The sequence below is a fragment of the Ovis aries genome, chromosome 11 (assembly GCF_016772045.2).
Source record: "Ovis aries strain OAR_USU_Benz2616 breed Rambouillet chromosome 11, ARS-UI_Ramb_v3.0, whole genome shotgun sequence".
Lineage (NCBI taxonomy): Eukaryota > Metazoa > Chordata > Mammalia > Artiodactyla > Bovidae > Ovis > Ovis aries.
Window position 1 is genome coordinate 37151823 of NC_056064.1, and position 24836 is coordinate 37176658.

Below are 24836 nucleotides of genomic sequence, written 5' to 3' on the forward strand. Positions count from 1 at the left end.
TAACCTGCTGCTGCTAAGTCACTTCAGTCTAGTCCGACTCTGTGCGACGCCATAGATGGCAGCCCACCAGGCTCCCCTGTCCCTGGGATTCTCCAGGCAAGAACACTGGAGTGGGTTGCCATTTCCTTCTCCAATGCATGCAAGTGAAAAGTGAAAGTGAAGTCACTCAGTCGTGTCCGACTCCTAGCTAGACAGCATATTAAAAAGCAGAGACATTACTTTGCCGACAAAGGTCCTTCTAGTCAAAGCTATGGTTTTTCCAGCAGTCGTGTATGCACGTTAAGAGTTGGACCATAAAGAAAGCTGAGCACTGAAAAATTGATGCTTTTGAACTGTGGTGTTGGAGAAGACTCTTGAGAGTCCCTTGAATTGCAAGGAGATCCAACCAATCCATCCTAAAGGAAATCAGTCCTGAATATTCATTGGAAGGACTGATGCTGAAGCTGAAACTCCAATACTTTGGCTACCTGATGCGAAGAACTGACTCATTGGAAAAGACCTTAATGCTGGGAAAGGTTGAAGGCAGGAGGAGAAGGGGATGACAGAGGATGAGATAGTTGGATGGCATCACCAATTCAATGGACCTGAGTCTGAGTAAGCTCTGGGAGCTGGTGATGGACAGGGAAGCCTGGCATGCTGCAGTCCATGTGGTTGCAGAGTCAGACAGGACTGTGCAACTGAACTGAAACGAACTGAACTGCAACTAGAGAAAGCCTGCACAAAGCAACAAAGATCCAGTGCAACTAAAAATGAATAAATATATATATATATATACGGAGGCAAGAATATACAATGGAGTAAAGACAATCTCTTTAACAAGTGGTGCTGGGAAAACTGGTCAACCACTTGTAAAAGAATGAAACTAGATCACTTTCTAACACCGCACACAAAAATAAACTCAAAATGGATTAAAGATCTAAATGTAAGACCAGAAACGATAAAACTCCTAGAGGAGAACATAGGCAAAACACTCTCAGACATAAATCACAGCAGGATCCTCTATGATCCACTTCCCAGAATTCTGGAAATAAAAGCAAAAATAAACAAATGGGATCTAATTAAAATTAAAAGCTTCTGCACAACAAAGGAAAATATAAGCAAGGTGAAAAGACAGCCTTCTGAATGGGAGAAAATAATAGCAAATGAAGCAACTGACAAACAACTAATCTCAAAAATATACAAGCAACTTATGCAGCTCAATTCCAGAAAAATAAACGACCCAATCAAAAAATGGGCCAAAGAACTAAATAGACATTTCTCCAAAGAAGACATACGGATGGCTAACAAACACATGAAAAGATGCTCAACATCACTCATTATTAGAGAAATGCAAATCAAAACCACAATGAGGTACCACTTCACACCAGTCAGAATGTTTGCGATCCAAAAATCTGCAAGCAATAAATGCTGGAGAGGGTGTGGAGAAAAGGGAACCCTCCTACACTGTTGGTGGGAATGCAAACTAGTACAGCCACTATGGAGAACAGTGTGGAGATTCCTTAAAAATTGCAAATAGAACTACCTTATGACCCAGCAATCCCACTGCTGGGCATACACACCAAGGAAACCAGAATGGAAAGAGATACATGTACCCCAATGTTCATTGCAGCACTGTTCATAATAGCCAGGACATGGAAACAACCTAGATGTCTATCAGCAGATGAATGGATAAGAAAGCTGTGGTACATATACACAATGGAGTATTACTCAGCCGTTAAAAAGAATTCATTTGAATCAGTTCTGATGAGATGGATGAAACTGGAGCCGATTATACAGAGTGAAGTAAGCCAGAAAGAAAAACACCAATACAGTGTACTAACACATATATATGGAATTTAGGAAGATGGCAATGACGACCCTGTATGCAAGGCAGGAAAAAAGACACAGATGTGTATAACGGACTTTTGGACTCAGAGGGAGAGGGAGAGGGTGGGATGATTTGGGAGAATGGCATTCTAACATGTATACTATCATGTAAGAATTGAATCACCAGTCTATGTCTGACGCAGGATACAGCATGCTTGGGGCTGGTGCATGGGGATGACCCAGAGAGATGTTATGGGGAGGGAGGTGGGAAGAGGGTTCATGTTTGGGAACGCATGTAAGAATTAAAGATTTTAAAATTTTAAAAATAAAAAACTAAAAAAAAAAAAAAAATATATATATATATATATATATACACACACACAAAACCTGTAGCCTACCAGGCTCCTCTGTCCATGGGATTTTCCAGGCAAGAGTACTGGAGTGGATTGCCATTTCCTTCTCCAGGGGATCTTCCCGACCCAGGGATCGAACCCGGGTCTCCTGCATTGTAGACAGACAGAGTTGGTCTGAGCCACCAGGGAAGTCACAAAACCCCAGTAGTATATATTTATATATGTATACACACACATAAATATGTGATTATGTGTGCTTATCTGTGTAACGATATAAAAATTATATGGAATAACATCTTTTCTATTACCCAGCTCCCCCACAGCACCCCCAGAAAAATCTCTACGTGCTGTTACCAAAGAGCTGTAGAGTCCCCTATTTCCGTCGGTGTGCTGGGACAGAAAGTCTTTGGGGAACCTGACCTTGGGCAGACAAGTTTGTACTTGCTGCATTGAGAGAGACAGGTTTCTAGCCTGAAGATGACAAATGAAACTCAGAGGAAGAGAGTGTGTGAAACAGAGAATGTGAAAGCAATGCTTGCTAACTGATGTGTTTTGCTACAAACAGGGCTAGGAGGATCTGGGTAGGCCCTTAGAGTGTCTTTGTCCAGGCTCCTAGCCTGAGAGTCGGCTGGTCCCACTCAGCTGATATCTACTGGAATGCAGTACCCAAGTTCTGATAGCTTGGCTTACGCCCGTATTGATACATTAAAAACCCGGGACTGAGTCCTATCCATCCCACAAGCTCCAGACGTGCCTCATTCCAGCAAGAAGCCACTGGACTGTCAGCAGTGTGGAAAGGAACAGTGAGACAGCAAGTGCCTCTGCCAGTAGTTTATCCAGAGTGTAATTACAACTGAGGCTGGGGGGGTGGGAATCCCTCAGGCTGGAGGGGAAAACAAGCCCTTGAAGGACTTGGGCGAGGAGAAGGACACTGTTAGCCTCAGGCAGGATCTTTCTTTCTGAGGGGATTGAATAGCAGGAAACTCTTCCCAGAGTTGGGCCTCTTGGATACCCCTAAATTGGTAGCCAGCATACCGGCCACTGAATACGAGTGCCTCAGTGACTTGGCCCAGTCCACTGTCCATCAGGAAGCTTGGAAACTGTGTGTGAAAAGGGCTTGTGAGGCAAAATCACCTGCCTACCACAAAGGGACACCGAGCCATTGATATTCATGTGTAACAGTGGTGTGGGAGAGCCGGCCTGTACCCACACAGTGCAGTCAACTGTTGAATTTTCAGGAATTTTGCAAGCCAGCTTTTAAATGCAGTCATTAACAAAAATTAAATTATGGGAACACAGCTGAAAAGCAGTCAAAACTCACCACTTCCTAATTATTTTACTACATCTTCCTATTATCTCTGCTCTGCAGGTTATTTTCATCTATCGTATCTAAATGGTGGAGATATTTTATAACCAGAATCCAGTGATATCTTGTCCATAGCTTGAAATCAGCCACAGTGTGACTGTTGAACCACAGAAATTAGCAAACGCTACAAGCTACTATCAAAAGCCCACTGTTACACATCATCACTGTTCACCCTTCTCCCTTCAACATATATAAACATGTCTCCGCACACATACAGTCACAGAAACACTCCCTCCTCCTTTAAACACAAATGTAACACACTGTACAAACCGTCTGCATCTTGCTTTTTTGACTAAAGAAATGAAGGGAGCTCTTTTCCCTTTCTCATTTAATGCCTGAAGCTTCATCCTCCAAAGTGCTTTTCTTCCCTCAAGGAGTGAGCCACACTCAAAGCTTGGTCTAGAGTCACACATCACCACTTGCCTCTTATTCATTTCTTCCTTGACTTGCCCAGCCTTGTGCTAAACCCAGGACAAAGATATCAGTAAAGTCCCTTTCTGGGAAGGGTGAGAACCCAGAGCCAAAGTCCAATAACTAGAACACAATGTTATCGGTTCAGTAAAAGAGGGCAGGCCAGCTTGAATGTCACCTTCTTCCTGAATGTTCTTTTTTTTAATTCTCAGACCTCCCTCCTAAACCCTACCACATCCCTCCCTTTGACTGCTATTATCATTGAGCTGGGGATGGAACTCTTGAGTTCCATGCAATTTGCTGAAAACGCTCCCCAGGCCACAGACTGTGCATGTGCACTCAATGCTGTGTTCTTCGCACCCAGATAATGGTGGTGCAGGGAGGCTGAAACTCAGAGAGTAGCCACTTGACCCCAGGGGAGGACACACTCTATAATCCTCTATAATCCTATAACTTCAGTGACAGATGTTAAAGCAGAGACATTACTTTGCTGACTAAGGTCCGTCTAGTCAAGGCTATGGTTTTTCCAGTAGTCGTGTATGGATGTGAGAGTTGGACTGTGAAGAAGGCTGAGCACTGAAGAATTGATGCTTTTGAACTGTGGTGTTGGAGAAGACTCTTGAGAGTCCCTTGGACTGCAAGGAGATCCAACCAGTCCATTCTGAAGATCAGCCCTGGGATTTCTTTGGAAGGAATGATGCTGAAGCTGAAACTCCAGTACTTTGGCCACCTCATGCGAAGAGTTGACTCATTGGAAAAGACTCTGATGCTGGGAGGGATTGGGGGCTGGAGGAGAAGGGGACGACAGAGGATGAGATGGCTGGATGACATCACTGACTCGATGAACACGAGTCTGAGTGAACTCCGGGAGTTGGTAATGGACAGGGAGGCCTGGCGTGCTACGATTCATGGGGTTGCAAAGAGTCGGACTCGACTGAGTGACTGACCTGAACTGAACTAAACTAATCTTTGTACATGACTCAGTGCCTTGCCCTGCGCTGAATCTCCCCACCCAGCTACTTCCTTCCTGGCCTGAGACCCAGTTCACGTCAGTTATCATTATCGGACCATTTTTGTTCATACCTGGATTGCCAGGTATAATCCCAAGAGAGCTGGGCATTTCAAACAGGCAAAGGAGGGGAAGGTGAGAACACAGCCAGTCCTTGCCCTTTCCTGTTTGGAATCTGTTCCTTCTGTGATTCCTTCAGCACTGATTCCTCCAGACGAGCCCACACTCCCAACTAGTACCTCCTCTTATCCCTTCCTGTCCCCATCTTACCGGCTCTGATCTCTTCAAAGTTCCCTTCCTGCTCTCCCTTCCCCCACTATGCACTGTGAGCACCTGGAGCCCTCTCCTGAGGGCTCTGTGACTTCTCCCTCTTTCTCTCTCTGCAGTCCTGTGCCGTCCCAGACAGAGATGGAGCCGTCTTACGTGTTTCCCCTCCCACCATCCACTAATTCTACAGATGCCTGATAGCCTTGCTCTGTGCCAGGAGCTAACAGTCCCTGAGCACAGGGACCTCACAGACAGTGACACTCCCTTACTACCCTATAATTTCACTGCGGTTGTTCAGGCCTTTCATGGATCACCTTACTAAATGTCAACCTGAGGCGCTATCACCATTCCACCCCGTGCCTCTGGCCCCCCCACAGAGGAAGTTAAACTGCTTGCCCATGGTCGCCGATCTGAGACATGGAGGACGCAGCTGGTCTGCCTCCCTTGGCAGCACTGTTAACCACTGAGCCCCACGCTCCTCGCATAGCCGTGGGGGCCCAGGGCTCAAACCCCAGCCAGGATCACCTGCACACTGCACTGGCTTCCTGACCTCCAACACTCCCTTCTGCTGCTCTTCCGTCTTCTGGGGAATTTTCCGTTTGTATGGAGTCTGGGGTAGCGGCTCATTCTAGAAATCAAACCTGCAAGGGCGAGAGTCCCCTTTTCCCTTCCTTAATTCAAGACTTAGGCTCAGTCAACTGAGCAGTAAAGCCTGGGGACTGGTCATTAAAGTGGCACATATAATTGTCGCAGCAGTAGAAAATGTTTAGCTTCTTCCCAGAACCTCAACTGATGTCCCTGCCTTCCCTTTACCTTCCCTCCAGCTTATCCTCCACAGAAAAGCCACAGTGGTATTTTACATATGAAAGTATTTCATAGAATGGGCTGGTGGTGGTAAAGAACCTACCAACACAGGAGATGTAAGAGACACAGGTTCAGTCCCTGAGTCTGGAAGATCCCCTGGAGGAGGCCATGGCAACTCACTCCAGTATTCTTGCCTCGAGAATCCCATGGACAGTGGGGCCTGGCAGGCTACAGTCCATGGGGTCGCAAAGAGTCAGACACAACTCTGAAGCAACTTAGCATGCACCTGTCTCATAGAATAAGTTGCCAGTTTTAAAAACTGTTCAAGGATTTCCCTGGTGGTACAGTGGTTAGGAATCCACCTGCCAGTGCAGGGGACACGGGTTGGATGTCTGGTCCGGGAAGATTCCACAGGCAGCAGTGCAACTAACCCTGTGCACAACTGTTGAGCCTGTGAGCTGCAGCTACTGAAGCCCATGCGCTCTGGAGCCCGCACTCCACAACGAGAAGGCGCCACAAGGAGAAGTCAGAGCAACGAATAGCACCTGCTCACCGGAAATAGAGAGTGCCTACACGCAGCAAGGAAGACCCAGTGCAACCCAAATAAATTATAAGCAAATAAAGAAAAACTGTTCAATTCTTTGCGTTACCCAGAAAGCAAAATGCACACTCCACCTGCTGGCTTACCATGGCTGCCACCAATGGCCTCTCTGGGCTCATACCTCAAGCCTCCCCTTGACATGCTAGGCCATAACGGTCCTGGCATGCTTTCCTGTCATGCAGCCATCAGGAAAGGACTGTTTTCCTGTCATGTAACTCACTCTGGCTTTGGACATTGTTAATTCTTCCTTCTGGAATGCTCTTTTATGGGGGATCGTGATAGACAATAAAAGATAACACAAATCGGAGTTCAAAGTAACCTTCTTTCATTGTCCCATTAAACTTTATGCCATCGACCATAATATTTTAATTTACCTCCCATAGCACTGATAACAATCTACTATTTAGGTTATTTATGTGTTTTGTTTCTTTTTGGCTATACTGCACAACATGTAGGATGTGGTCTTAGTTCCCAAACCAGGGGTCACACATGTGCCCCCTAAAGTGGAAGCGTGGAGTTTTAATCACTGGAGCATCAAGGAAGTCCCTCTTACTATATCCTGTACTGCCCATGAAGAACTGTAAGAATAATAATGTCAATAATAAACCAAGCAAAACAGGTAATATTTTTGCAGAGCTTCTATGCGTCAGGCCCTGTATGAGTTGCTAGCTGCATGTGAACAGTTTTTCTGACAAATAATCTATTACAGTAATAAACTGTTATTACTGTAATAAACTCTGTTATTACTGCAATAAACTGTTACAGTTTTTCATATGAAGATACGGAAGTCTGTGACATTAAGCAACTTGCCATCCAGCCTGTTCCAGAGTTCAAGTCCTTAAATGGTATTATTTATTACAGTACACTTGCCACTGTAACTCACAAATGATTCCTAGGGGAAAAAAAGAGAAAACCTGCCCAGCCATTCTGTGCTCCCCTGGGTCTTGATTTCCCAACCTGGTCATCCTACCACCTATGGATATGGGAAGGTACCAACATCTTTTCTACAGATTCCCTCTTAACATAACCCAGCCAGAATCCATTTCTCCTGTTTTCAACCAACAATCCTGGTCAACACATCCCCAAAGTTTAACTCTGGGCTTTGCACACAGCAGAGGAACAGTACATTCTCAACATATAAATGAATCAGATAGTGCAACGTGGCGAGACTAAAGGCTCTGATGGCCTGGGTGCATGGAGGCTGTGCCACCAACATCGCACTGATGTTTCAGGCTTTTCCTTCCTTTACTCTTTCTTTATTATGAGATGCTTGAGACATGTCAAGTGTCTTGGGGCTTCTTTGGTTTGTGTGCTTGTTATTGGCCTCACAATGTAACTTGTAGCCTCTTCGCTCCCCAGCCAGGGATCAAACCCAGGCCCCAGCAATGAAAGTCCCCCACTAGACTGCCAGGGAATTTCCAAGTTTTATAAATATTCACTGAAGGACTATTTCCCCAGTTCTCTTTACTTGGCTTATTCTTAGGAGTTCCTTCCAGGGACCCTGCAAGAGTGGGAGTGCCTTTCTTCTGTCCCTGGCCCTACACCCTCAGGAGAGAGCAGGGAGAGCTTCCACACCATCTCAGGGCCCAAGAGCCCCCGTGATCTGCATTACCTTCTCTGAAAGTGTTCAAATTCAGCTTGTCTCCTCATTTTCACCGCAGGGAGTTCAGTCTGGCCATAAGCATTTTCAAAGTAATAGCTTTGCTGAAGTTTCCAGGCTTCACATTTGCACTGGTTTTTCGGGAAGAGCCTAAAACAAAATGAGGATTAAGATCGCAGACTGGGTGGGCTGGTAGGTGAGGCAGGCACTTGAAGTCTAACCCACTGTGCTGTTCCCCCCAGACTCTCCTTTCTCACAGCCACCATCCAGGTTGGGTTGAGACTCTAGAATCCCAGCAGTAGCCATTCCCAAAGACACAGTGAGGGGAAGGGATAAGAAGGCCCCCTCTCAAAACCAACTTATAGTGATCAAAGCAGACATGTGGCAGGAGGAGGGATAGGAACTTGGGATTAACATACACACACTACTGTATATAAAACAGATAACCAACAAAGACCTACTGTATGGCATAGGGAAATCTACACAATATTATGTAATAACCCACATGGGCAAAGAATCTAAAAAAGAAAGAATATATGTACATGTATAGCTGAATCGCTTTGCTGTACACCTGAAACTAACCCATCATTGAAGGTCATTATACTCCAATAAATTGTTTTAAATAATAAAAAATAAATTTTGCAATCCAAAAAAAAAAAAAACCACCCCTCTCTTAAATCATCTCCTGCACCAAACTTCTACTTGAGATCCCACAAGCCATGTAGCTTGTGCGATCTTAGTTCTCTGATCAGGGATTGAACGCAGGCTCAGCAGTGAAAGCTCCAAGTCCTAACCACTGGGCTGCCAGGGAATTCCCTAAACTTCTTTATGTGTGTGTGTGTGTGTGTGTGTGTGTTTAATAATTTTCATTTATTTATTTTTGGTTGTTGCTGGGTCTTCATCGCTGTGCAGGCTTTCTCTAGTTGCGGCAAGTGGGAGGTAACTGTAGTTGCGGAGCAGGGGCTTCTCATTGCGGTGGCTTCTCTTGTTGCAGGGCACACGCTCTAGGCGCGTGCGCTCAGTAGTTGTGGCTCGCAGGCTCTAGAGCACTGGCTCAGTAATTGTGGCACAGGCTTAGTTGCTCAGCGGCATGTGGGATCTTTCTAGAATGAGGGATCAAACCCTTGTCTCCTGCATTGGCAAGCAGATTCTTTACCACTGAGCCACCAGGGAAGCCCTCTCCAAACTTCTTTAAACTTGAGAGTCACAATGGCATCTCAGTCCCACCCCCCTGAAGAGGAGGCCAAAGGGACAGAAAGGCAACATCTTTCCTGTAGTTTGGGTTAAATGGGCCCTCCAAAATCACCAGGGACTTTGCTGGGTGTTGTAGGGAATAGAGTCTCTGCCCTGCAGACCGAGAGCTTTTCTGGTCCTGTAGTTTGGAATCACATTCACAATCAGCACAGGTGCAGGAAGGTACGGAACTGGCTGTAAGGTGGGCACAATAGGACACTCAGCCACAGGAGGAGGGAGGGGGAGAGGTCAGACCAAGGGGGAATAACTGGCTGTCTCACCAGATTCCATCGTGGGTAAAGAGGCTCTTGATGTGTTTCTCAGGGAGAAGCTTCAGCATTCCGGCAGCCACACTAGGCTGAAGGAGTGGTGCTTTGTAGATGCTGAATTCTGAATACAGGGACACACTTCTGAACATAAATAATACAATGCCCAGGGCCAAGAATAAGACGGACATCTTGAGGATCCACAGATATCTAGAGCTGTTAGGACACAAAAGAGCAAATGCTGTGTAAATCTTTTTTCCTTGATTACATAGGACCTGATTGTATAATATAGATGGGAACAGTAACTGCAGGGAAAAGGTCAATTAAACCTATATCTTCTACTACTTGCCAAGACTGATTTCTGATAAACAAAAGAGAAAAGAATTAAGTTGCAACAGACACTCAGAAAAATCACAAATAAAAGAATGTGCTAAAGCCCAAGGAGGGAGAGTGGAAGAGTAAGGCTTGCAGTGTTAATGTCGACATAGTTGAATTTGAAGCCAAAAACAAAAAAATTAAATGGGGCTAAAAGGATCACTTACTGTGATGTCATGAGTGATCTACAAAACAGATGTAGATCGTGTAGTGGTCATGAACGGTATCCACTAGAAAACAGCATTATTTAAGCAAAGAAAATGGCAGAATATGGGAGGAGAAAGATTACAAATCCAAAGGTGGTCATGGAGTCTAACATCTCATTCCCTAACAAATCAAGTCTCAGAAATATATAAAGCAAGAAAGCAACTAATTTTTTTTAAATCGATGTATTTTATTTATTTGGGGTTGCACTAGGCCTTCATTGCTGCAGGAAGGCTTTCTCTAGTTGCGGCGAGTGAGGGCTACTCTTCATCGCAGTGTGTGTTTCTCATTGCGGGGGCTTCTCTTGTTTCAGGGTGTGGGCTCTAGAGCTTCGGCTCAGTAGTTGCGGGTCCTGGACTCTACCGCACAGTCTCAACAGTTGTGGTGCACGGGCTTAGCCGCTCCGTGGCATGTGGAATCTTCCTGGACCAGGGGTTGAAACCACATTCTCTGCATTGGCAGGCAGATTCCTATCCACTGTACCACCAGGGGAGTCTGCAGCCAAATTTTAGATCTCATATTCTGTTAAAGAGCTTTTAGGACATTTACAAAAGTTGGCCACTTATTTGAACACAAAGAAAATCATAATAAAGTAGAAGTCATTCAGATTATACACTCCACACACTGACAAGTGCAATCAAAATGTAACTGACAGGGGCTTCCCTGGTGGTTCAGTGGTAAAGAATCTGCCTGCTAATGTAGGAGACACGGGTTCGATCCCTGGTCAGGGAAGATTCCACATGCTGTGGAGCAATTAAGCCCGTGCACCACAACTAGTGAGTCTGCGCTCTAGAATCCAAGAGCCACAACTAGTGAAGCCTGCGTGCCCTAGAGCCTTTGCTCTGCAACAAGAGAAGCCGCCACAATGAGAAGCCCACGCTCTGCAAGGAACGGTGGCCCCTGCTCACTGCAGCTAGAGAAAAGCGAAGCGAAGGAGACTCAGCACAGCCAAATATAAATACATAAATAATTTAAATATAACCCATAAGAATAGTAAGCCCCCTCTTCCACAACTTGGAAAAAACGATTTTAAGCTTTCCAAAGCAACGGTTTGAGTCAAGGACAACATCAGAACAAAATTATAAAGATAATGAAGATACTACATACAAAACTATGGGCAACACTAAAATTATGCTGAGTGGAAATTTACAAATTTCAGATCACAAGACATAAAATTAATAAACAATCAAATAAGTTTGAAAATGGATAGCAAAATGAATCTAAGAAAAGTAGAAACAAGAACCTAATAACAACGCAAATGGAAAGTGGCAAATTAGAAAACATCTGAAATGGAATAATTATTAAACCCAAGCATGGAGGAGACAACTTTTGAGATATCTGCCTACTTAATAACCTCCCTGCTCTAAGACTCTTCTCCTCCCTGACCCACAGAGGTCACACCTATGAGCTGGTTGTATCACATGATTCTCCCCTGATCATTGGCTGATTGGACCAAAGGCGAACACCTCTGAGGTGGGCCAATCAGCCAGAATTTCTTTCCCTGGAATTGGTAAGCAGAGATCAGCTAAATCTGGCCCCTTGAACTGAGAATAGAGGAAAGGAGAGAAGGAAGAGAAGATAGAATAAGGTAAGAGACACAAGGAGAAGCCTAGATCTTGAATACCTAGATGAAAGAGATGATATAAACAGATCTACTAGAGTGAAAAAAAAAAACAAGGAAGTTGTCAAAGGCCTCACAAAATCCGAAATCCCTATTTTATAAGTAAACAATTCCACGCCAATTTACAGAAACCAGTTTTACAGTGATGCAAGTATAAGTACTGAAAATAATGCTGTAAGTATGCTGAACAAATATTAGCAAATAGAGTGTAATGGCATGCTAAGTGAAAGATTCATCACTAACAAATGAAGTTCTTCTAGGAGAGCAAGGATGACTCAGTCCTATGGTGTGGCTGAACCACTCTGACTTTATCCTAGGCCCACAATCCTACCTCTTTTCTTTTTTTTTTTTTTGAAGAATAACAGTGTCCTCAAGTTCATTACACAATTTTCAACCTAACAGAAACAAATCAAGAACAACAGAGGGATGTGGTCTTGGTCTTTTTGAGGGTTTGTGTCTTTTCCTTCTGCTAGCTGGAGAAGGCAATGGCAACCCACTGCCTGGAAAATCCCATGGACGGAGGAGCCTGGTAGGCTGCAGTCCATGGGGTGGCTAGGAGTCGGACACGACTGAGCGACTTCACTTTCACTTTTCACTTGCATGCACTGGAGAAGGAAATGGCAACCCACTCCAGTGTTCTTTCGTGGAGAATCCCAGGGACAGGGGAACCTGGTGGGCTGCCATCTATGGGGTTGCACAGAGTCGGACACGACTGAAGCGACTTAGCAGCAGCAGCAGGAAATGAAACTGTGTGTCATTGAGTGAAAACAAAACAAAATGAGGAGAAAAAAATTCTCTGGGTAAATGACTTTTCTTGTATTCCATATAATTTTTTCTCCTTAAACTGCTACCTGCTCCCCTTTCTGCAAGACGGAGCTTTAGCCTACTCACAAGAAATGTGCCTAAGCCAGGGGAGTTTCCTTAATAGTTTTCCCCTGGCCTTCATCTGACATGAAAACTGGAAGAATGCCTTTCGCTGATGTGAATGGTTAATGGTCTCATGAGAACCTCCCCCTAACATACACAAAGGGAGTGAAAAACACCCGTTTCCCATTGATATGGACGTGATTCTCCCTAGTAGTCAGATGTTATTTTCAGCTTTGGTCTTTTAAATCTTCCGTACCCTTTTCTGCAGCTTTGAATGCCTCTGGATTGTCTCCCAGCTCCTGCCCATGTGCAAGTCACCCACAATAAACTTCAGAATTGTTCTTTATGCAGTTGCCTGTTTTGTTTTTGGGTCTCAAAGTTCCTTCTCAGTTAGGAGGATATTATTCCATATCTCTGCCTTCCAATAATTATACAATTTATTAATAAATTTCACCACGTGGAAATTCAGGTCAGGAGAACACCCAATATGATTATATTGACAGATGATTTTTAAATCATTTAATAAAATTATCCATTCTTTTTTAAAATTGTATTTACTTTTTAATTGAAGGATAATTGATAAGTGATCAGAATTTTGTTGGTTTCTGCCAAACATCAACATGAATCAGCCAGTGCAGGAGACTCAGTTTGATCCCTGGTCGGGGAATTAAGATCCCACGTAGTGCTGGGCAACTAAGCCCACGCGCCACAACTACTGAGCCTGCACGACACAACTAGAGAAAGCCCACATGCTGCAACAAAGGCCCAGCACAGTCAAAAGAAAAAAAAGAAAAAGAAACTAAAAATATAGCTACCATACGATCCAGCAGTCCCACTCCTGGGCATTTAGTCACACAAAACTATAATTCAAAAATATATATGCACCATGTTCACAGTAGCATTATTTACAATACCCAAGACACGGAAGCAACCTAACTGTCCATGAATGGATAAAGGTCTGGTACACCTTTATACAGTGGAATATTACTCAGCCATGAAAAGAAAATAATGCCTTTTGCAGCAAATTGGATGGACCTAGAAATTATCATTGGAGAAGGCAATGGCAACCCACTCCAGTACTCTTGCCTGGAAAATCCCATGGATGGAGGAGCCTGGTGGGCTGCAGTCCATGGGGTTGCTAAGAGTCAGACACGACTGAGCGACTTCACTTTCACTTTTCACTTTCATGCATTGCAGAAGGAAATGGCAACCCATTCCAGTGTTCCTGCCTGGAGAATCCCAGGGACAGGGGAGCCTGGTGGGCTGCTGTCTATGGGGTTGCACAGAGTCGGACACGACTGAAGCGACTTAGCAGCAGCAGCAGCAGCAGAAATTATCATACTAAGCAAAGTCAAAAAGAGAAAGACAAATACCGTATTATATCACTTATATGCATAATCTAAAATACAACAAATGAACATATCTACAAAACAGAAAAAGGCACAGAGAATAAACGTGGTTTCCAAGGGAGGGAGGGTGAGAGAGGGAAGAACTGGGAGTTTGGGATTAGCAGACATACACCATTAAAATGGATAAACAACAAGGTCCTACCCTATAGCACTGGGAACTATATTCCATATCTTGTGACAAACCATAATGGAAAAAATAGGAAAAAGCATATGTATATAAATATGTATAACTGAATCACATTGCTGCACAGCAGAAACTGACACACAGTAAATCAACCATGCTCCAACAAATTTTTTTTAAAAGGGAAGAACCTGGAAGAAATGATACCACACTAATAATTATGAGCCACATCTAACATCTGGATCTTGGTTTACATTCAGCATTCCCCTCTAAAGAAAATCAGAGCCCCTTACAGAAATGGCTGATTCTGGCTTTGGGTAAGGAAAATTCAAAGCAAGTCTAGAATATCCTGTGATGCCAGAAGGGAAGGGGGCGATCTAAGAAGTCCACAGTTATATCCATGAAAGAGGAGCCAGTTTAAAGGGTCTTCTACCAGTCATATTTGAGATAGTTGATACATCAACAAGAACAATGACTATAATTAACTATAACATATTAAATAAAATAAAACCCATAAAGTTAATGATACTCCAAGGGAAAAATGCAAGGGGTGATCAGGGTACTTAAAAAACTTTTTAATTATAGAGAAAAATCCAAAGTACATACAAAAAATAAAAAGAACAATAAAATGAATTTTATTATACCCATTACCTACCTTCTACTCCTGGACAAAATGGATTTATCTGTTTCTTCACCTATTCCCTCACTTCTCAAATCATTTTGAAGAAAATCTTGACATCTTATCATTTCATCAGTAAATATTCTATCTTTGAAGGGTAATGTGGCAGTTTCGTACTCAGATGAACCAAGCTGGAATTCCCTTCCCTGTGTAATGCCACGTTAGGGATGGCCACAGAGAAATTTGCATGAGATTCAGAGGCAGTGCAGACGCTGGCAAGTTCTAGCCACCTGGTCCTCTTTTCCTAAATTCTGTGTCTAGCCCTCCTTCCCAACAACTGGCCCTGCTGACCAACTACCTCAGGTTCACTATAAGAACTTTCTCTGAGAACTCACAGTAGTGGTAACCATGAGGAACAAACAACCTTTCATAGACGTCCCCAGCAACTCTCTTTGTGGCTGTACTCCAGAAAACAGATGTTTCTGAATTCTTCCCAGTTCCAGCTCATTCACCTGTGATGAGTCACCTGACTGGTGACTTTTCTCTAATTTTTTTTTGTTTTTTTGGAATTCATCCCCAAATTGTGTTAATTCCTATAATAAATTTCTTATTGTGCAATCCTCATTGAAGTTCTGCTTCTTGGCTTAAAGCTTGGGGGATTCAGATAAAGTTTCTTACACACACAGAGACACCCAATACCATTATCAGCTAAAAATCTAACAATCAGTCTTTATTACCATCACATGTGCACAGAGTTCCCTTCTGTCTTTTTTTATTTTTTATTTTTGTACAGACTGAAATAAGTCGGAAGGAGAAAAACAAATACCGTATATTAAGGCATATATATGGAACCTAGAAAAATGATGCTGATGAACTTATTTGCTGGAGAGGAAGAGACTCAGACATAGAAAACAGACTTGTGGACACAGAGTGGAAGAAGAGGATGGGACAAACTGAGAGGGTAGCATTTGGCATATATAGAGAACCATACATAAAATAAATAGCTAGTGGGAAGCTGCTGTATAGCACAGAGTTCAGCCTGGTGCTCTGTGACAACCTAGAGGGGTGGAGTGGGTGTGGTGGGGTGGGAGGCAGGCTGAAGAAGGAAGGGATATATGTATACATAGAGCTGATTCACGTGGCTGTACACAGAAACTGACACTACATTGTAAATCAATTATACTCCAATTAAAAACAGAATCAAAGCAGAATCTAAATAAGAGCCACACAATGGTTGATATGTTTCATCAGTTCCTTTTAATACAAACATTCCTCTGTATCTCTTCCTAGCAACATACTTGTTTAAGGAACCACGTTGTTTATCCTACATAATTTGGATTTTCCACATCTGGACTGTGCTGATTTCAGCGCCCTCCCTCCCCTTCCCCCCCCTTCCCCGAGCCATGTTCCTTTGTTCCCTGAAATATCTATAAATCTGTAGTTATATCAAGAGGCTTGATCAGATCCAGGTTTGATTTCTGAGAAAATCCCTTCATAGGTGATGGTGTGCGCCCCTCCATCAGAGAGGCTAGGCACAGCATTTCTTTTGCGGAATATTAGTAGGCATTTGATGACTGCCCAGATCACTGGTTCTGAGTATTCTGGGGCTCAGGATCTGTATTCTTTATAAAAAATTGTTTTTGATGTAGACCATTTTTAAAGTTTTTATTTAATTTGTTACAATATTTCTTCTGCTTTATGTTTTGGGTTTTTAAAGCCATGAAGCATGTGGGATCTTAAAGCCTCCACCAGGGATCACACGCCCTGCACTGAAAGGCCAAATCTTAACCACTGGACCGTCAGGGAAGTCCCTGGACCTCTTCATAATCTTAAAAATTACTGAGGACTCCCAAAGAGCTTTTGTTTTTGTGGGTTATATCTGTCAATGTTTACCATTTTGGAAATTAAATTTGAGAAGTTTTTAAAAGTATAATAAGTTTTAAAAGTCTTGAAACATAATAAGCCCATTAAAAGCTAACACAAATAACATGTTTTTATGAAAAATAATTACATTTTTCCAAACAAAAAGTAGTGAGAAAAATGGCTTCATTTTACATTTTCGCCTATCTCTGTAATATTTAGCTTAATAGATAAAATGAATTCTTATATTGTTTCTGCATTCAATCTGTTACGCTGTTTGGTTGAAACATGTGAGGAAAATACAACCCCACACAGATATACAAGTAGAAAAAAGATAATTGTGGATATTCATCTTTGATACCATGCAAAAAACCAAATAGTAGCAGTTTAAAGGTTAACAGCAATGTGGAATCTGAAACCATATCAATGAACTTTTTTCATTGGTATGATTTGGACTTTGAATGGGTCTTTTACCTACACTTGATTTTATAACACCATGCATCATTCATATGGAAAATATCGGTTCATTGAGCTATGCTGAGCCCCCAAATGCATTCTTAATGCAATACAGAGAATTCATTCATTAATATCAACACCAGTCTCATCAGAAAGGTCTCCAAATAATATGACTTTCACACTCATTGCAGTAGAAATAAGTTTTACAAAGTTCTAATTTTTTGGAAAGCTTGAATTTTATGATTGGTAACAAATACTACCAGTTGTTTTCTTCAAATGGACAAGATCACTTGGTTCATTTTTTAAAAAAGATATCTACCAAAAACAGAAGTCTGAATAACCAGCTTATTCTTCATTTTCATTCATTCTTTAAACAAAAAATATTTCAATTAAAAAGCAGCTAGTTCAACTTGATGGCATAAATCAAAGCAAGATCCTCTGTGATCACCTCCTAGAGTAATGGAAGTAAAAACAAAAATAAACAAGTGGGACCTAATTAAACTTAAAAGTTTTTGAACAGCAAAGGAAACTATAAACAAGGTGAAGACAACTCTCAGAATAGGAGAAAATAACAGCAAATAAAACAACTGACAAAGGATTAATTTCCAAAATATACAAGCAGCCCATACAAGTCAAGACCAGAAAAACAAACAACCCAATCAAAAAGTGGGAAAAAGATCAAACAGACATTTCTCCAAAGACATACAGATGGCTCACAAACGCATGAAAAGACATTCAACGCTGCTCATTATTAGAGAAATGCAAATCAAAACTACAATGAGATAGCACCTCACACCAGTCAGAACTGTTATAATCAAAAAGTCTACAAACAATAAATGAGGGAGAGGGTGTGGAGAAAAGGGAATTCTCTTGCACTGTTGGTGGGAATATAAACTGATACAGCCACTATGGAAGATGGGATGGAGATTACTTTAAAAATCTAAGACTAAAACCACCATTTGACCCAGCAATCCCACCACTAGGCATATACCCTGAGGACACCAAAACTGAAAAAGACAATGTACCCCAGTGTTCATTGCAACGTTATTTACAATAGCTAGAACATGGAAACAACCTAGATGTCCATCAACAAATGAATAGATAAAGAAGCTGTGGTACATATATGCAATGGAATATTCCTCAGCCATAAAAAGGAATGCATTAGTCAGTTCTAATGAGGTGGATGAACCTAGAGCCTATTTATACAAAGTGAAGTATATCAGAAAGAGAAAGATAAATACTGTATACTAACACATATATGTGGAATCTAGAAAAATAGTACTGATGAATTTATTAGAAGGGCAGCAATCGAGGAACAGACAGAGAGAACAGACTTATGGACATGGCGGGGATGGGGAGGAGGGAGTGGGTGAGATATATATAGAGTGTAACATGGAAACTTACATTACCATATGCAAAATGGATAAGCAATGGGAATTTGCTATATGACTCAGAACTCAAACAGGGGCTCTGTAACAACTTAGAGGGCGGGGTGGGGAGGGAGGCTCAACAGAGAGGGGACATACGTATACCTGTGGCTGATTCATATTGATATGTGGCAGAAAACAACAAAATTCTGTAAAGCAATTATCCTTCAGTTAAAAAATAAAATTTTAAAAAGTGGTTATTAAAAAAAAGGCAGTTAGTTCAGCTCCCTGCTCAAATTGCACAAGCACTTTTTCTTGAGGCAACAACTGCACTTCAGTCTGTAGTAGGAATGTTTTACTGTTCATCAAAAAATACATCTTAAGTTGTTTGTTTTTTTCTTCATGCCACATGCAGGATCTTCGTTCCCCCACCAGGGACTGAACCCTCACCCCCTGCAATGGAACTACAAAGCCTTAACCACTGGACTGCCAGGTAAGTCCAAATTGGTATTTTTTTTTTTTAAATCAATTGATTTAACCATTTCATCAAGGATATTCTGAAGTTTCCCCTGGGTGTGGTAGGAAGAATGCAACTCCCACCAGTTCAAGCGAAGGTACCAGCAGCAGTTTTCCATCATTGCCCCTGCATCATCAGTGTCCAAGTCAGCATAGTGAAAAAGGCAACTAGTATCTTAATACTATCATGAAACAGTTCTAACCTTACAGACTCCCTGAGGAGGTCATTGGGGCCCTCAAGAGTCTCTGGCCCACAATTAAAGAAGCCCTGCTCTAGCCTTTTCTTCTACAGGGATGTCAGGGTTCTCTCCCTGATTTTAGGAGCTCTTGATGTTCCTGTAACAGAGCAGGAAGAGCACAGCCCTTAGCAGGTAGCCATTGCTGTGCCTTATTACTCTGCCCCCCCCCCCCCCCCCCGCCCCCCGTGTGACTAGGCATCAGGTGTTGCTCAGCCATTGCTCTGTGCCTCAGTGGGCCCTGCCCACAGCAACCAACCATCAGTGAGTGACCGTTAGTTATCTTGCTCAGCTATTGGTCAGGGCTGCAGTGTGCCCCGCCCACTGGTACCTGTCAATCATTGTGGAGGTGACTGGGTCAACAGCGATGGTGTGGTGGTCGTCTGGTGGAGAGTGACATAAGAGGCAGATTCAGGCCTTCTCCTGGAGGCCCTCCAGCTTACCCAGACTTGGGCCAGAAGGTGAGTTGGACAGCCCAGGGAACAGACTGGGGACTATGTCCTGTAGGGCTCCAGAGCTCTCACTACGGCCCCTTCCACTAGCCTTGGCTCAGCCCTTGAGGCAGCAGTGAACCTCTCCCCCATGTCTGTCTCTGCAACCTAATAGCAGTGGCCATCTGTGTGAGCTGCAGTCTGAGAGACCTGGTATCCCCATTTGGGTGGCCTGAGCAAACTGAGGGCCAATTGGGTTGGATGCCTGGCTCCCTCAGGGGTGACAGCTGGGCAGGATGTGGGAACCTGGCCCTGAAAGAGCTGCCAACTGAGATCTGCCTCCTCTTAGCAAGGACTGGGGCTTTGGGGTGAAAGTTGTGCCTTGGGACTTTGTCCTTTCTTGTCAGGACAGACAATAACATTTATCTGGTAAAGATTTACAGGAACATAGTTACCTGACCATGACTGGGCCTCAAGAGCAAAGGATCTGACAAGGAGAAGTCTGCAACAACTAACCACACCCATCCCTCACCTTTTGCTTTTAAAGGGACTTGCTGAAAGCTTTCAGTAACTTTGGGGATCTTAGGGCATGAGCCACTCATCTCCTACGAATCTGTAATAAACCTTTCTCTATTCCAAACTCTAATGTTGGATATTGATGGGCCTCACTGCGCATCAGGCATATCGACTTGCAATTTCAGTAACAATAGCTTTGACTATATGGACCTTGGTCGGTAAAGTGATGTCTCTTTTTAAAATGCTATCTAGGTTGGAAACAGCTTTTCTTCCAATGAGTAAGTGTCTTTTAGATTCATGACTGCAGTCACAGTCCGAAGTGATTCTGGAGCCCAAGAAAATAAAATCTGTCACTGCTTCCCCACTTTTCCCCCCATCTATTTGCATGAAGTGATGGGACCAGATGCCATGATATTAGTTTTCTGAATGTTGAATTTTAAGCCAACTTTTTCACTTTTCTCTTTCACCCTCATAGGGGGCTCTTTAGTTCCTCTTCACTTTCTGCCATTAGAGTGGTATCATTTGCATATGTGACGTTTTGATATTTCCCCCAGCAATCTTGATTCCAGCTTGTGCTTCACCCAGCCCAGCATTTTGCATGATGTGCTCTACATATAAGTTAAATAAGCGGAGTGACAATATACAGTCTTGAGGCCCATCAATATCCAACATTAGAGTTTGGAATAGAGAAAGGTTTATTACAGATTCATAGGAGATGAGTGGCTCATGCCCTAAGATCCCCAAAGTTACTGAGAGCTTTCCTAATTTTGAACCAGGCTGCTGTTCCATGGACGGTTCTAACTGTTACTTCTTGACCAGCATACAGGTTTCTCAGGAGGCAGGTAATGTGGCCTGGTAGTCCCATCTCTTTAAGAACTTTTCACAGTTTGTTGTGATTCACACAGTCAAAGGATTTAGGGTAGTCAATAAAGCAGAAGTAGTTTTTTTGTGGAATTCCCTTTTTTTCTATGATCCAACAGATGTTCTCAATTTGGTCTCTGGTTCCTTTGCCTTTTCTTTTTTTTCAATATTTATTTATTTTATTTATTTGGCTGTTCCCAGCCTTAGCTGCAGCATGTGGGATCAAGTTCCCTGACATGGGATTGAACCCTGACCTCCTGCATTGGGAGCACAGAGTCTTAGCCGCTGGACCACCAGGGAAGTCCCTCCTTTGCCTTTTCTAACCCCAGCTTGTACATCTGGAAGTTCTCAGTTCATGTACTGCTAAAGCCTAGCTTGAAGGATTTTGAGCATTACCTTGCTAGCATGTAAAATGAGTGCAACTGTGTGGTAGTCTGAACATTCTTTGGTATTGCCTTTCTTTGGGATTGGAATTAAAACTGACCTTTTCCAGTCCTGTGGCCACTGCTGAGTTTTCCAAATTTTCTGACATATTGAGTACAGCACTTTCACAGCATCATCTTTTAGGATTTGAAATAGCTCAACTGGAATTCCATCACCTCCACTAGCTTTGTTTATAGTAATGCTCTCTAAGGCACCCTTGACTTCACACTCCAGGATGTCTGGCTCTAGGGAGTGACCAGACCATCATGATTAGCCAGGTCATTAAGACCTTTTTGTATAGTTCTTCTGTGTATCCTTACCTCCTCCTCTTATTCGCTTCTGCTTCTGTTAGGTCCTTGTTGGTTCTGTCCTTTATTGTGCCCATCTTTGCATGAAATATTCCCTTGTTATCTCCCAGTTTTCTCAAAGAGATCTCCAGTCTTTTCCATTCTATTGTTTTTCTCTATTTCTTTGCACTGTTCACTTAAGAAGGTTTTCTTATATCTTTGCTATTCTCTGGAACTCTGCATTCACTTGGGTATATCCTTCCCTTTCTCCTTTGCCTTTTGCTTCCCAAACAAAAAATTGGAGAATATAAAAAGAAACAGAAATTTTAGAAATAAAAAAAATAACAGTACTGAAAACTTAAGTAGATCAATTTAACAGAGAATTTGACAAGACTGGAAGATAGGTCAGACTATAACTACCAAGGAAGGGGACAGATAAATTAGGAACTGGGATTAATAGATAAACACTGTTATATATAAAATAGGTAAACAGCAAGGATTTACTGTATAGCACAAGGAACTATATTCAGTATCTTGTAATAGCCTATAGTGGAAAAGAATCTGCAAAAGAATAGATACATATGCACGCTAGTGCTAATGCTAAGCTGCTTCAGTCGTGTCTGACTCTTTGCAGCCCCATGGACTATAGCCCGCCAGGCTCCTCTGTCCATGGGATTCTCCAGGCAAGAATACTGGAGTGATTGCCATTTCTTACTCCAGGGGATCTTCCCAACCCAGGGACTGAACCGCATCTCCTGTGTCTTCTGCATTAGCAGCTGGGTTCTTTCCCACTAGAGCCAACTGGGAGGCCCATTACAGGCCCTTCATAACCTAATGCCCAAGCTACCATTTTCTAAGCTAATCTGCATCTACTACCTCCAAACATTCTCACAGAGCTTGCTATGACATTCTTAGGATACCAGTTTATCTACCTTGGGATTTCTCTGATAGCTCAGTTGGTAAAGAATCTGCCTGCAGTGCAGGAGATCCCAGTTTGATCTCTGGGTCAGGAAGATCCGCTGGAAAAGGGATAGGCTACCCACTCCAGTATTCTTGGGCTTCTCTTGTGGCTCAGCCTGTAAAGAATCTGCCTGCAATACAGGAGACCTGGGTTCAGTCTCTGGGTTGGAAAGATCCCCTGGAGAAAGGAAAGGCTACCCAACTCCAGTATTCTGACCTGGAGAATTCCATGAACTGTATAGTCCATGGGGTTGCAAAGAGTCGGTCATGACTGAGTGACTTTCACTTCACTCCACTTATCTACCTTATTGGTTTTCCAGCTCTACTTTTTTATGTATGTATATGTATTCAGTTCAGTTCAGTCGCACAGTCGTGTCTGACTCTTTGCGACCGCATGAATTGCAGCACGCCAGGCCTCCCTGTCCATCGCCAACTCCCAGAGTTCACTCAGACTCATGTCCATCGAGTCCGTGATGCCATCCAGCCATCTCATCCTCTGTCGTCCCCTTCTCCTCCTGCCCCCAATCCCTCCCAGCATCAAAGTCTTTTCCAATGAGTCAACTCTTCGCATGAGGTGGCCAAAGTACTGGAGTTTCAGCTTTAGCATCATTCCTTCCAAAGAAATTCCAGGGCTGACCTCCTTCAGAACGGACTGGTTGGATCTCCTTGCAGTCCAAGGGACTCTCAAGAGTCTTCTCCAACACCACAGTTCAAAAGAATCAATTCTTCGGTGCTCAGCCTTCTTTACATTCCAACTCTCACATCCATACATGACCACAGGAAAAACCATAGCATTGACTAGATGGACCTTAGTCGGCAAAGTAATGTCCATTTTGCTGTATACCTGAAACATTGTAAATCAACTATACTTCAATAAAAAATAAAATAAAATAACTGCCAGAATGGATAATATAGGAACAAAAGATCTCAAATTACTAAAAGAATCAAAGACACAGAGGAAACAGTAAGTATTCGAGTACTGGAGAAGAGAGACCGGGACAGAGGAATACTTGAAGAAAGATGACTGAAAATTTTCAGAATTAATGAAGGAGCTTTTGTGAAGTTCTATTTAAGCCACAAGGAAGAAAATTAAACATAAATACACATCAAAAAGCATTATAGTAAAAATTAAAACACAAGGAGAATCAGGGCTAGAGTCACGCTTGGGTGTCAGTTACTGCCTGAGTGCAGTGGAGTCCTCCAAAAGTAACTGCTGACCTTAGTTACTGGCTGTGGCCCTCATGACACAGTCACCAGGTTAGTGACGTGCATCAGACTGACCTACACAACTATTAGATCCATGCATGTCTGCAAATTAGGGGGAGGTTTAGGAGACCTCTGTTACAGGAGTAACAGCTGTAGAAGCTATCAAGGGACCTGAATTCTAGCCTTGGCACTGCCTCTGATCTTCTCAGTGACTTACTCTGGTTCCATGAAAAAACTAGTCTTTTCCACTTGATAGCTTCAGTGGCTTTTTAGAGATTTGTTTTATTTGAAAAGTGGAATAATTGCTATGTCACTCTTTTGCATGAATGAGCAACTTACACTGTAATGGGGGAGATAGGCTGTGAAGATGATAAACATAGCTTTTTAATCTTAGTGAAGTAATGAAAATGGTTGCCTTCTCTCCCCAGTCACGCAAAATTGGTGAGGCATTATTACTTAAAGAGGAACCAGAGCTTCTGCCCAACTGTCAACCTTGATAAAACGTGGATCTCAGTCAGTGAGCAGACACAGGTAAACGCTGCCAAGAACAAGACTGGGGTGAGTCCTAGCATGGATGCGGTGCAACTGGGCTACTGCCCCCTTCTGGGGAAGGGGAAGTTCCCAAAGCAGCCTGTCATAACGGCCAAATTCTTCAGCAGAAGAGCCAAGGAGATTTAAGATGTGGGTGGGGCTTTTGTCCTGGTAGCTTGAAGCCATATGGTGGGAGAGGCATACAGTTACACAAGTGCTTTTCAAAAAACAAATAAAATACAAGAAGATAATCT

At 43.0% G+C, this 24836-nt stretch overlaps 1 protein-coding gene and 1 non-coding gene across 8 annotated transcripts in view; one reads left to right on the forward strand and one right to left on the reverse strand.

Moving 5' to 3' along the window:
- The window catches only part of B4GALNT2 (beta-1,4-N-acetyl-galactosaminyltransferase 2), a 76840-nt gene that overhangs the window by 34894 nt on the left and 17110 nt on the right, over window positions 1-24836 (reverse strand). For all 7 annotated transcript variants that reach the window (XM_060394698.1, XM_042255209.2, XM_060394696.1 and 4 more), the window contains 2 exons: window positions 9732-9932; window positions 8230-8367 (listed from right to left, as the gene is read on the reverse strand). In XM_060394698.1, the coding sequence (XP_060250681.1) occupies window positions 8230-8367; window positions 9732-9907 (314 nt within the window). In that variant the 5' untranslated portion in view covers window positions 9908-9932. The remainder of the gene's footprint in view (window positions 1-8229; window positions 8368-9731; window positions 9933-24836) is intronic.
- Window positions 23990-24115, forward strand: LOC114117068 (small nucleolar RNA SNORA3/SNORA45 family). The gene has a single exon (XR_003590860.1). It is a non-coding gene; the product is annotated as a small nucleolar RNA SNORA3/SNORA45 family (small nucleolar RNA).